Raw genomic sequence first — 12165 nt, forward strand, 5'->3', positions numbered from 1 at the left:
TGTGTGTGTGTGTGTGTGTGTGCGCGCGCGTGCAAGTGTGTGCATGTATGTGCCGGAGAGGGTAGCACGTGCTCCTCAGGTGCAAGCTCCGCCGCACATGGCTGCTGACCCACATGGCGTGGTGTGGCGTCGCGCGCAGCGAGTGGCTGCGTGCTCTTATGACTTGAACCGCAACGAATGATGCAGCCAAGCGTCCGCAGCAGCCGGGGCGGGCTGCCCTGGCAGCCGGCCGGAGCTGAGGTGCCTGCACAACCCGGCACCTCAAAACGAGCTCCAGGCGGCGCGTACCTGCACATTTGTGTTGTCTGCCTTGTGGTCCCGCTGCGCCTGTGCAACCGCGGCCTCAAAGTACTGCTCTCTGCGAGAGACAGCAGTTGTGAGTGCGGCAGCCCCATGAGCCTTCAGTCCCCGCCGCTGCCGTCGCTGCTCCACGCGCTCCCCTCGGCTCCAGGGCCACCCACTTTCAGGCCCTCACCTTTCACTGTCGTCGCCGAACATACTTCTTGTGCCTTTTGCGACCTTTCCCTGCCTGGAGAGCCGCGCGTCCTATGCGCGATCAGACGATCTGCGTGCGGCTTTAGTAACGCAAGGAAAGAGCGCTTTGATATCGTCAGTTCGACTTTCTTACAGCTGGGTGCGTCGCATGTGCCACCGTGTCGTGGCCCACTTACCGTATGTCAGAAGCTGCATCCATCGGTCTACACTGTTGTCGCGTCTCCGGAGTCTGCGAAGCTCAAGTACTGCGGCGCTTTATCCGTTACAAACTGTGCAAGCCATTCGTTGATCGAATATAGGCCAGGCTGCAGGCATTCGTGATCTTGATCCAGCATTCGCAGCAGCCATGGCGGTGGACCCCACATGCCCGAAAGTCAAAAACCTTTTGCTGCTGGACGCGGAGGGCAAGCGGATAGCAGTCAAGTACTTCTCGCCCGAATGGTGGGGCCAAGAAAGGCAAAGCAATTTTGGGTGTTGAACTCGCTGGGCGCTCAACAGGGGCCCAACCACTCCGTAGGACGACCGTAAACAACCAAGCCAACTATGAGAAGTCCGTTTGGAACAAGACGAGCCGAACAAATGCGCGGGGAGAGGGTGCGCGAGCGCGCGCTGGTGGCGTCGTGCGGCCCCGGCCCGGTGCACCTGTTGTTGCAGGGCGCCAGCAGCGATCATTTTCAATATCGTGCAAGCCGATCTGCGGCACCGCCTGGGTCGTATCAAAGCAGAATTGCTGCGGGCCCGCTGCCAACCGCCTTGTAAACAAGGGCCGCAGCACCACAAGCGCTTGGCCGCCAACGGCTCCCCTCCCCGCCCCTGCCCGCCCGCTCACGTTAACCGCACCCTCCTCGCCGCTGTGCAGCGGAGATCGTGATGTTTGACGATGTGCTGGTGGTGTACAAGTGCCTGAATGACCTGATGTTCTACGTGACCGGGGGGCAGGACGAGAACGAGCTCATCCTGTACAGCGTCCTGCAGGCTTTTTACGAGTCGGTCTCGATCCTGCTGCGGTGAGCATACGCACAGGCGCGCCGCGCCCAACGCCGACACACAGGCAGCCAGGCGGTGCGTCCAGCGGTGGCTGGCGATTCTGCAGGACCAGCAGGCGTGGTGTCAGTTGTCAGCAGCAGCCGCAGATTCGGGGGCTCTGACAGCAATTTTTGGGCTGCCGCTCCTCAGGCCCCCTCGTCACCACTGCCCGCGGCCGCTGCACTTTGGCTGGTCGCGGACTGCTGTCATGCGCCCGTCCCGCTTTGCAGGCAGCAGGTCGACAAGAAGACTGTGCTGGAGAACCTGGACCTGGTGCTGCTGGCAGTGGATGAGATCGTGGACAGGGGGTGCGCGGCGGGCAGTTTTTTTAGAAGTCTGGGGTCCGGCGCTGACTAGACGAACGCTGGCGGGGAGGGCAGGGCAGGTGGAGGTGTAGCCTTGCAGGCCGTGCCTGGCGGCAGAGGCATGGCATGGCAGGCTGCACATAGTAGCGACGTACGGGCAGCTGCGGCCAAAGGCTGGCCGCGCTCGATCCCGTGCGGCCGCCGTCATGGGCCCATAGCTGCTGCTTATCAGCGGGGTGTTGCTCACTGCGGCGCCACTGCCGCAGGTTGATACTGGAAACAGAGCCGCAGGTGGTGGCGTCGCGCGTCAGCATGCGCGGCGCTGACGGGGACACGCCGGCTGTGGAGCAGGTGCGTGCTCACCAGCCTGGCCGTTGCGAGAAACGGGCCATGTCAGGGGACCATTCAACCCCTCCTGTCCTTGCTGCCAAGTATACAAGGCCTTGGGCGAGGGGAGCCGCGCGTGCAGGTGCAAATCACTTGCTTGTGGCGTCCTCAGCACTGAAACAGCGGCCGGCCGTGCCTCGCAAGTGTCTACACGGTGCAATGCACCATCCTCCTCGAAGCGCTGCCTACCCTGCACCACCTCCGCCCTCACCTGCAGACATTCTCCCAGGCATTTGCCAGCGCAAGGGAGCAGATCGCGCGGTCACTGCTCAAGTGAGGCGGCGTGAGCGGCGCTTCCCATCAGCTTTAGCAGCGGCCGCTGCGGCAGCGTTGCCTCTGGGACGGCTGCAGGGCGGCCTTATGAGCGCCCCCAGCGGCATGCTGCGGCGCGAGTGCCCCGTTTTAAAACCGTGGTTCCAGCAGCAGCAAGGGCGGCAGCACCCCCTGTTTGCGGGGGGCCTCTCTCTTTTCTTGGTCGCAGTTCCGGACGAGCTTGGCGCCATGCAACGGTGCATTCAGTCGCTCGTGTTGGGTAGCCATCAGCAACCATGTGGCCGCACTGACAGTTCTTGCTGCGGTGCTTCGCCTCAATGACTTATTATTATTGACCTCGCAGCCTTCGTTTGACTCTGCACATCCAGGCGGCTTTTGCTGGGCTAGCTGACTGTTATTGCACCAGGCGTGGTAATGTTCCCGTGAGGGACGCTGTGTTACAGACTCCTGATTTCGTGATGCAGGGCGTCGCAGAGCAGGCTGGGCAAGCGCCAAAGCAACAACACAGCTGTGGGTGGCAGGGCCGTCAAGCAGCAACATGTAATCAACGCAGTGTATGTATTCTTGTACAGGAATTGTTGCATCGCTGGCCCATGGTGCGTGCGCAACGCCAAGCCGACCTGTTGATGAAGGGGTATCAAGCAGTTGTCGCCATGTGGCCAGGAAACGGCACTTGGATCCGACAGACTCATGCTGCTGCCAGGGCAAACCTGAAAAAGTCCCGCCACAACAACTCAAACATCAGCCATGACGCGCCTGTGGAGAAAGCGAATATGGACGACAGCGGCATGCTTCGTCAGCTCAAGGCGGCATCCGCAAGCAGCAAGGATCATGCCGCACGCAGGGCAGGTTGGTGGGCAGTGCCAGCTGAACTTTCAGCGCTGCCCGTTTCCCTGGTCCCCATGCCAGCGCCCAGCCGGCCCCGTCAGCAAACATGCGGGTCTCACCGCAATCGCCCTCCTGCGCATGCTTCCGGCGCCGCTCGGGCCCGGGTCTGGCGCCATTGTGCTGGCTGCGCTCGTGGTTGGCAAACGCATGGTACAGGGTTCGTGGCGAGACGCAGCCGACCGCCAGCCAGGGCCAGGCCTTGGTCACAAAGGCCTGCGTCAGCGGCTCGTGTGCGGCCGGGCCGCGGCCGTGCCCGGTGTCAAACCCCTGCGGAACCGGGAGGAATAGCCGTGGAGTGTGGTGCAGTGTGGAACAGCAGAGTCCGACAGCGCAAGGGGACACGGCTCTTGCCAGGGCGTCTCTGTAGTGGGTGCGTCGCCGATCCTGCCAGGTGCACAGATATGACCAGGGCGCAGCCCTCGAGGCCCCCCAACAACAGCACCGCCGCCCCCCTGCCCGGGCGAAGACAGCTCGCGCAAATCCCAAGGTTGCAGCACATTCGTGTGTGCGCCCACACTTTGTCCAACCCCAGTGCACGACAGCGCCCCGACCAGCAGCAACCCACCCGCATACGCTCCAGCACACGCTGTTCGCTGCTGCTGAGGCCAGCACCCATGGCCGGTGCTGCCCCCGCCGCTGCGACGAGACCTTCGCCAATAAAGCCCAACTGCTGCAGGGTAGGCAGCTCGCCAGGGGTGATGCCACTGCAAAGCAGGGTGAACGATGAGTGAGCGAAGGGCACATCGTGCTTTTTTTGTAAAGCGAGCCGCCGCATCACTGCACACAATGGTGGGGCACCCCAAACCGAACATCCGACCTGCAGGATTCAACACCATCTCCCAACCCACCCTCCCTGTAGCAGCAGCAGGCCCCTGAATGGGCCAAAAGCCACGCACCAGCCCGCCGGGAAGCCCTTGAAAAACTGCGGCGCTTCCAGGGGCGCCCGCACCGCCACCAAACGCGCGGCCTTTCTGCCGCCGCGCCCGTCTCTGCCACCGCCGCCCACGCGCTCCCTAAACTCAGCAAAGCTCGGGGTGGCGCCGGCCCTGAACAGGGCGCCCAGCTTGAAGGGGAAGTCCTCTGGGTGCAGCAGTGTGCCGCCCCACAGCACCTCCAGCGCCGCACCGCGACGCTGCAGCGCTGCCGCCACAGCTGCCTCTGCGCGCCGCTCGGCGTCGGTCGCCTCGCCGTGGCAGTAGACATGGGCCGCGCCCACCGATGCGGCCAGCTGCGGGGCCGCAAGAGTGGCGGGAAATGGGTGGAATGGAGTCACGCGCTTGCATGTACGGGTACAGTGATTCTTAGAACCCACCAAAACAACCCAGGTGGCATGCCGGAGCGCCCCTGTCCGTACACACCTCGAGGCGCCAACCCCGCCGAGCTTTGGCCCCCCACCTGCGGCAGTACCTCCTCTGGCAGTCCCACGCGCACGATCAGGTCGCTCCCGCGGGCCCGCAGCGCCATACGCAGGTCGCGCAGCGCCCCGCACACAAACGCCGCGCGCGCGGGGCCGGACCGCTCACAGCCGGCGGTGCCCTGCGCAGGTGGCGCAAGAAGGATGCTTGCGCGGCAGCCGGTGGCGTCGAGACTGACGCGCTGCGTGGCGCAGCCGCGGCAGGCGCGGGCGGCCGCCGTCACCAGCACCGCTCGCTGCACAAAACAATGAAGACAATGCGCGCCACAGCACGATGCCCGCATCGCCCCACACCGCGAGCAGCTGCCCCGAAAGGTCTACCCTGTGCGCAGCCCTTGCCCGGGGCGCTTTGCTCGGCCTGCTCCTTCCCATAGCCCAGCCGGCACCCCCCCGTCAAGACCCCGACCCCATCCCCAACATGAATAGCCCTGCTGGCTCCACGCCTTTCACAGCTGCCCACCTGCCCGTGCTCTCGCGGGTCGAAGCAAAACACAGGCACCACCGCCGTCGCCGCCGCGTTTGCGGCCGACAGCGCTGCATGGTCCTCCAGCCGCAGGTCGTTGCGGAACCACACCAGCGCGGGGCCGCACGCCGGCGCAGAGGCGCCCCTGCCGGCAGCCCCGCCGTCTGCCGTGGGGCTGGCGGCGCGGGGCGGCTGGCCGAGCCGAGGAGCAGGGTAGGGGTTCGAAGGCCGACCGAGAGGCGGGTGAATGCGTGGCGGAAACAACATGAAGATGCACACCGCTGCTGTCAGGGGAGGCAATACGGCATTTGCACCACTCTCGCATGACAGCAGTCCTCCCGACCACCCCCGCCGGACCAGCAGCTTAAGGCTTGCTTCATTACCTACCAGGCGGGGGAAGACGCGCACATCCGACACGCCGCTGCGATCGCCAACCGCCGCGCCGCGACCGTCGCTGCCTCCCACTAACCGGGCTGCACCCAGGCGCACAAGTCGAAAGAGCAGCAGACCTGCGCCAGAGATGGTTCCCCACCCGTGGCGGCTGCTGGTGCTGGTTGCGCCTGCGCTGAACTCCCGCTGCTGGTCGGCTTGCCGCAGCAGCGGCTGCTGCTTCTGCTCATCTTGCTGCTGCTGGACGGCCGCAACGCATGCTGCGTCCAAGTATGGCGGTCTGGTGGAGACCACCACTGCATTTGAAATTTGGGCGGGCCGTGCGTGATGGAGCTGTGCGTCATGCTGTGGCAATTTTGCCGTTCTCCACGCACTCTCAACACCCCAGAAGCCTGCGGGGCATGCAACCTGTGGTGCCCCTGCGCGCGTGCATACGCTTGCCTCCTCAATGTGTACCTGGTCGGCTGGCAGTTGGCTGGACCCCTCGAGCAATGCCCGGCCCGGCCCGCCCCATCGCCAGGGTGGTGCTTGCGAGCGGCACCCGCCGCTGGTGTCGCTGGTGCCGCTGCTGATGGTGTGGGGCATCTTCCACACCTGCAGGAAATGAAACCGCTTTGTTGCAGGGCGCACACTTCCAAAGATGCGGCACGAGCGCCGCCCACCGCGGCGGCTGTCAGCGAAGGAAGCAGTGCATCAATGTGCACCCCGCGAGGAAACGTGCATCACGGCATCGATGATGTGCTATCCTGGCGCAGTGGTTACATCATGTACCGCTTACCAGCTTCAGCGTCCATTATTGACCTGCTTGCTGATGACAGCTACGGTATGATGTAGACCTGCACAGATCTATGCCTTGGCTTCTGCTGAGGCCTTGATAGCTGCGTAGGCTGTATCTTCGCTGACTAACATAAGGGAGAACACACATTCACTGTACGAGCTGAGAGCGCGATTCACAGCGGCCAAATTCGGGGCTGAGAAGCTGCCGAGCTCGATTGCTCAAAGCAGGCTCAAAGTCTCGAATCTTGCCGCAAGCTCCACCAGTGTTTTGTACACGTGATTTGATCCTCAACATCTACCAACGATTGTTCGACCAACCATCCAGCGGCGTGCTCACTGCAGCCGGCGCCATCATGTCGAGTGCAGTGCGGGCCATGGATGACCCGGAGCTTCCGCCAGGGTGGATGAAGCTTTTTGATGCCGCATCAGGTATTTTAATGCCACGCGAGCTGCAGAGGCGGCGGCCGCTTCTGGCGCAGCGCATGGCATTGCCACGCTGCTAATCACGACTCGAATCCCTGACCAGGTCGCACATACTACTGGGACAAAGCGAACAACGTGACTACGTACGAGAGACCCGCTCACAGCCGCTCGACGCAGGTGCGCAGCCTTTGGCGGGCTTCCCGAAGCACGGGTAGAAAGCCTGGGAGTGGACGCACATGATGTATGAAGCCATGTAGCGTCCTTCGAAAACAGGGGCTGGCTCCACAACAGCCGCGTCGCAAGGCGGCCCCCACCATTCCGTGCCTGCGCGCTGCGGCGCTGCATTCGCAGCCTCACCGCCTGATCCTGCCTAACGGCGCGTCCGCACCCGGTGTCTTCCTCATCGCAGCCGTCCAACACTGCCTTCCATCAAGTGCACAGCACTGGCTCCTTTGCTCAGTCCGGGGACGTGACGGTGCTGCCAGCGGAGGAGTACCTCAGGTGCGCGCACCAGAGCGACATGGCCCAGAACCTGCCCTTGGCCTGAATGGTGTGGCCGGCTGCAATGGTTGCAGCCGACATGCAGCCATATCCCTGCCTTGCGGCAAGGTGTTGTGCTGCCTTGCGGCAAGGTGTTCAGGTGGCAAGCCGCCCCAGTGCGGAGCAGTTTGGTGGCCTCCAATCACCTTTGCTGAACACCTGCTGTCGCCGCCGCATGCTCACAGGAAACATGACCTGACGGTCCACGGCCAGGGCCCTGGTGACCAAGTGCCCGACCCCATACAGACGTTTGAGTCGGCCGGTTTCCCATCAGATATTTTGAGCGAGGTGCGCACTGCAAGAGCAGCGTGGAACAGCCGCGCGGCTGGCTTCAGGGCCAGTGGTCTGGTCTGAGCAACCAGTGTCGAGGTCTTCTCACCACTAGCAGAGCTTTACCAAAAAATCTGTTTGTGAAACTTATCATCAACTGTGCCTCCTGTGAAAATCTCCGCAGATCAAGCGCGCCGGCTTCAAGGCGCCAACGCCGATCCAGGCGCAGGCCTGGCCCGTCGCCCTCACCGGCCGCGACTTGGTGGCGATTGCCAAGACCGGCAGCGGCAAGACCTGCGGCTTCCTGCTGCCCGGCATGATGCACATCCGCGCGGTGCGCCGGGACTCGCGCTACGGGCCCGTCGTGCTGGTGCTGGCGCCGACGCGCGAGCTGGCGATGCAGATCAAGGAGGAGGCCGACAAGTTTGGCACGGTGGCCGGCATCCGCAACACCTGCGTCTACGGCGGCGCGCCCAAGGGGCCGCAGCTGGGCTCGCTGCGCCGCGGGTCGGAGATTGTGATCGCGACGCCCGGGCGGCTGAACGACTTTTTGGAGGGCAACCAGGTCCAGCTGGGCCAGGTGTCGTACTTGGTGCTGGACGAGGCGGACCGCATGCTGGACATGGGCTTCGAGCCGCAGGTGGGCCTGCCGGGGCATCGCATGGCGCAGGGCGGTCTTGTTTTGAGTTGTGCGGGCGGTGCTGAGGGCGGGAGGGCTGTTGATGGCTAGCGCCAGGCATGTGTGATTTGACGGCGTCGTGCACTCTTGAGGCCAGGCCGCATGTGGGCGTGATGTCGTGCAACTCTCTGCTGCTGCAACATTGGATTCTGGCCTGTTTCAAACACACACACACACATACACACACACACACACACACGCACGCACGCACGCACCCTCCCCTCCCGTTCCTCCCCCCAGATCCAGCGCATCGTGGCGCGCCTGCCTCGCGAGCGCCAGACGCTGTTCTTCAGCGCCACGTGGCCCCGCGAGGTCAAGCAGATTGCGTCGCAGTTTGTGACGCGCGCAACTGTGCACGTTTTTGTGGGCGCCGTCGAGGAGAAGGTGCGCAGCCAGCCGGGGTGCAGCAGGCACACTCCCACAAGCTGCTTGTTGTTGGCTGGTCAGTGCGCTGCTTTTGCAAGCGGCATGCCAGTATCATCAGCCCAGTGCAGCTGCATGCACCTCGCCAGATCTGTGTGTCTCCTCCCAATCCTCATCCACACACACTGGTTTTTCCTGCGACTCTCTTGCGTCTCAACACGGCCACCTTCCTTTTGCTCTTCTATACTCCCCCAGCTCGTGGCCAACAAGTCCATCACCCAGAACGTGATCCTCTGCAGCAGCCACGAAAAGATGGGCCACCTCCAGCAGATCCTGCGCTCCAAGATGGGCCAGCGCGTCATCATCTTCTGCTCCACCAAGCGCATGTGCGACCAGCTGGCGTGGTCGATCGGCCGCGAGTACAACGCGGCCGCCATCCACGGCGACAAGCGCCAGCAGGAGCGCGACTACGCGCTGGCCGCGTTCAAGGACGGCAGGCAGCCTGTGCTAGTGGCGACAGACGTGGCGGCGCGCGGGCTGGACGTGAAGGATGTGGCGGCGGTCATCAACTATGACATGCCGCCCGGCATCGAGGATTACGTGCACCGCATCGGTGCGCACGGGAAACGGGCGTGCAAAGGGGTTTTGGTTGTGGATGTGGGTGTGCACGAGTAGGGCGCATTTCGAGCCAGCGCGTGCGCTCGCTGCAGTCTCCGGTCGGCCCTTCACGTTTTGCCTCACGCTTTCTTCCAACGCGCGCGCGGCGCCAGTGGACCCCACTCACTCTCTCACAATAATCCAACCCCAACTCATAACCCGGAAAATAGGTCGCACGGGCCGCGCCGGCGCGACGGGCGAGGCATACAGCTTCTTTACCGGGCAGGACTCCAAGTGCGCGCGCGACCTGGTGCAGCTTTTGCGCGATGCGGAGCAGGTGGTACCGCCACAGCTGGAGGAGATGGGGCGCTTTGGCGGCGGCGGCGGCGGCCGCAACCGCTGGGCCGGCGGCGGCGGCGGCGGCGGCGGCGGCCGCGGGGGCTATGGTGGCGGCGGTGGTTACGGGGGTGGATACGGTGGCAGCGGCGGCGGCGGGTACGGCGGGGGTGGCGGCGGCGGTTACGGCGGCGGGGGTCTGACAGGCGCCAACAATGCGCCGCTGGGCACCGGATCCGGCAGCATGTATGGTGTTGCTGGCGGCAGCGACTACGGCCGTGGTGGCGGCGCGGGCCGCGACCAGGATCCTCTGTACGCGCGTGACCGCTCGCCGCGCAGGGACCGTTCGCCGCGTCGCGACCGCAGCCGCGAGCGCGACTACAGGCGCTAATTGCAGCGTCCCACGCCACGCCCGGGCTGGCGGCTGCTGTGCTAGCGGCTGCTGTGCGCTTGAGCTCGAGCACGCGCCCAAGCGCACAGCATCGCGGGCGCTGCATTTGAGTGCTCGCTGGCGGCTGTTGATTACTGCTCTGCGTCGCGAGTGTTTCTCTCATATGCCTGCTCTTCTTCTAGACCGTTGTTTTGTGCCCGGGAGTGTTTGTGGGAGGAGAAAAGCCAGTGTCGGTCAAATGCCGATGCACGGTCGCAGCATTCGTGGCGGCGCCCTGTCCCTCCAGGCTGCAGGTGGGCGCTCGGCGCTCGCTGGCGCCGCGGCGCGCCGCTTACACACCGCCATGCGTGCGCGCCCAAGGCGGCACACGTGCTGGCATTGGCGGTTGCAGCCGTGTAGCTGCTACAGCAGCTCGCGCTGCCCGTGTATCACGGAGAAGCGTGGCAGCTGCTGCCGCGCCGTCACCCTGTGCCCCTCACAGATCCTGTGAAGGCGTCACATCTGCAGGTGGGGCGTGTGGCTGTGGTGCAATCCATGCCCTCATGCCATGCCTCAGTGTGACAGGGGATGTCTCTGCTGCCTCGTGCACCCAACAGCACAACATGTGCGCTAGCTGGGGTGGGCTGAAACTGCCCTTCTATGCAGAGTCCCATATTCAACACGGTTGTTGGCTACCTCGGCCCAAGCCGCGGCTGCCGCAGGTCTTCATCGGAGGCGGCTGGCCGGCGAGGTGGCTTGCCGCCACGCCGCATTGGCAGGCGTCAGGCATGCTGAACATGGCTGCGCCCTCCTGCGGGGGATGCAGCTGGATGCAGCTGCTGGCGTCCACCAGCCAGCCTGTCAGTGCTGCAGGCCCCTCCCCCAAGTGTTTGCCCTGGTGCCTGGTGTTTTGTGACTCAGCTTGCGAGTACGGGGCTACTAAGCTCCGTCAACCCAGGTGCGTCATCACGCCTGGCGGCCTGCAGGCAGCCGGCCTGTTGGCTTCCTTGGTCTTGACCCGCTGCTCGTCGAGTAGAATCCCCCTGCTGGGCTTTGCCATGGCCTCAGGTTATGTCCATGAGTCTTCATACAAGCTTGTGCAAGCCACTATGACATGTAACATGCCCATGGACTGAGAAAAGCTAAGGGCGAGTTGATGGAAATGGTGTGGTGTCACTGCTGCCCAGTTTGGGCGGGCTTCAGAAGCGGGCGACCGCGGGATCTTGTAACAACCCTAATCCATCCATGTTGCTGCAACAGAAACAAACTTCAATGCGGCAGTTGGTGAGAGGGGTGAACAGCGCACACGCCTAGTTCTGCGATACTGTAAAACGCATAAGTGCGTGTGTTCCAGCTACAGGGCCAGCAGTCGGGCACAGAGGGTTTGTCTTTCGTGGACGCCTCATGTGCGTGAGGGGCAGGCAAAAACAAATTCTAGGCACGGCTGCAGCTGCAGGGTTTCTTGCTGGATAGTCGGTTGCTAAGTAGGCAAAGGTCAGCAGCTTGCGTGCAACCTGGCGACGCAATACAGGTGCTCGGCACCTCGCTACCCCCGTGTAACCGACTGTCTAAAAAAAAAAAACAATGCAATGCAGCGGGAAGACCATGGCAGCGGCAGGCAGACCGTTCACCAGCACAAAGCCATCTGCCACGCGCGCTCTATCAACCTTCAAACGTCGATGCTGACAGCCTGAGTCCAACTCCCAACTTATGTAGGGTGGGAGGGGGCCCGAGCTTGTGTACGTTCACAGCTGAAACGGCTGAACATGCTCTGCTCGACTGCCCTGCCTACGCGGACCTGCGGGCCGCGCCGCGCTTTGCATCCTTGTTTGCGGACCTGCCTGCACATGCCCGCATGCGCGCGCTTGTGCGCAGTGCCGACGAGCGTACACTCGGGGCCTTTGTGCACGACTGCTTTGAACGGCGAACAGTGGCCCCTTGAATTTCTGTCACACAATGCTGATGCTACCAAGTCATATCTCGTGAGCCTGGATGGCTCCAGGAGCGGGCGACCGCGGGATCTTGTAACAATCCTAATCCTAATGCGTAGCGCCTCAAGCAGCAGCTGGTTGGGCAGGGGGAAAGCACAACGCAGCACCTTGGCAGCAGCTGCCGCCGCGACACGAGTACCGTAATGAATCTAAAGTATGTAGAGCTACAGGAGCCTGG

General features: G+C 63.5%; 3 protein-coding genes across 3 annotated transcripts; 2 read left to right on the forward strand and 1 right to left on the reverse strand.

The window, feature by feature from the left end:
• Window positions 1-841: 841 nt before the first annotated feature.
• Window positions 842-2490, forward strand: MNEG_8857 (Coatomer subunit zeta-2; the record flags this gene model as incomplete). Its single annotated transcript, XM_014042669.1, has 6 exons — window positions 842-936; window positions 1013-1089; window positions 1355-1502; window positions 1752-1829; window positions 2093-2177; window positions 2431-2490. 6 exons carry the CDS (start codon window positions 842-844, stop codon window positions 2488-2490), a joined length of 543 nt encoding a protein of 180 aa, XP_013898123.1.
• A 684-nt stretch (window positions 2491-3174) lies between these two features.
• MNEG_8858 (hypothetical protein) lies at window positions 3175-6435 on the reverse strand (the record flags this gene model as incomplete). The annotated part of the gene is made up of 8 exons (XM_014042670.1): window positions 3175-3242; window positions 3434-3641; window positions 3940-4078; window positions 4271-4602; window positions 4770-4910; window positions 5249-5443; window positions 5639-5724; window positions 6420-6435. The coding sequence occupies 8 exons, from the start codon at window positions 6433-6435 to the stop codon at window positions 3175-3177; spliced, it is 1185 nt and encodes a 394-aa protein (XP_013898124.1).
• Window positions 6436-6822: 387 nt separating this feature from the next.
• MNEG_8859 (DEAD-box ATP-dependent RNA helicase 14) lies at window positions 6823-10017 on the forward strand (the record flags this gene model as incomplete). Its single annotated transcript, XM_014042671.1, has 8 exons — window positions 6823-6847; window positions 6945-7018; window positions 7302-7342; window positions 7567-7669; window positions 7836-8291; window positions 8571-8714; window positions 8949-9306; window positions 9521-10017. The coding sequence occupies 8 exons, from the start codon at window positions 6823-6825 to the stop codon at window positions 10015-10017; spliced, it is 1698 nt and encodes a 565-aa protein (XP_013898125.1).
• Window positions 10018-12165: the final 2148 nt, after the last annotated feature.

Source organism: Monoraphidium neglectum (genome assembly GCF_000611645.1).
Source record: "Monoraphidium neglectum strain SAG 48.87 unplaced genomic scaffold scaffold01736, whole genome shotgun sequence".
Classification (NCBI taxonomy): domain Eukaryota; kingdom Viridiplantae; phylum Chlorophyta; class Chlorophyceae; order Sphaeropleales; family Selenastraceae; genus Monoraphidium; species Monoraphidium neglectum.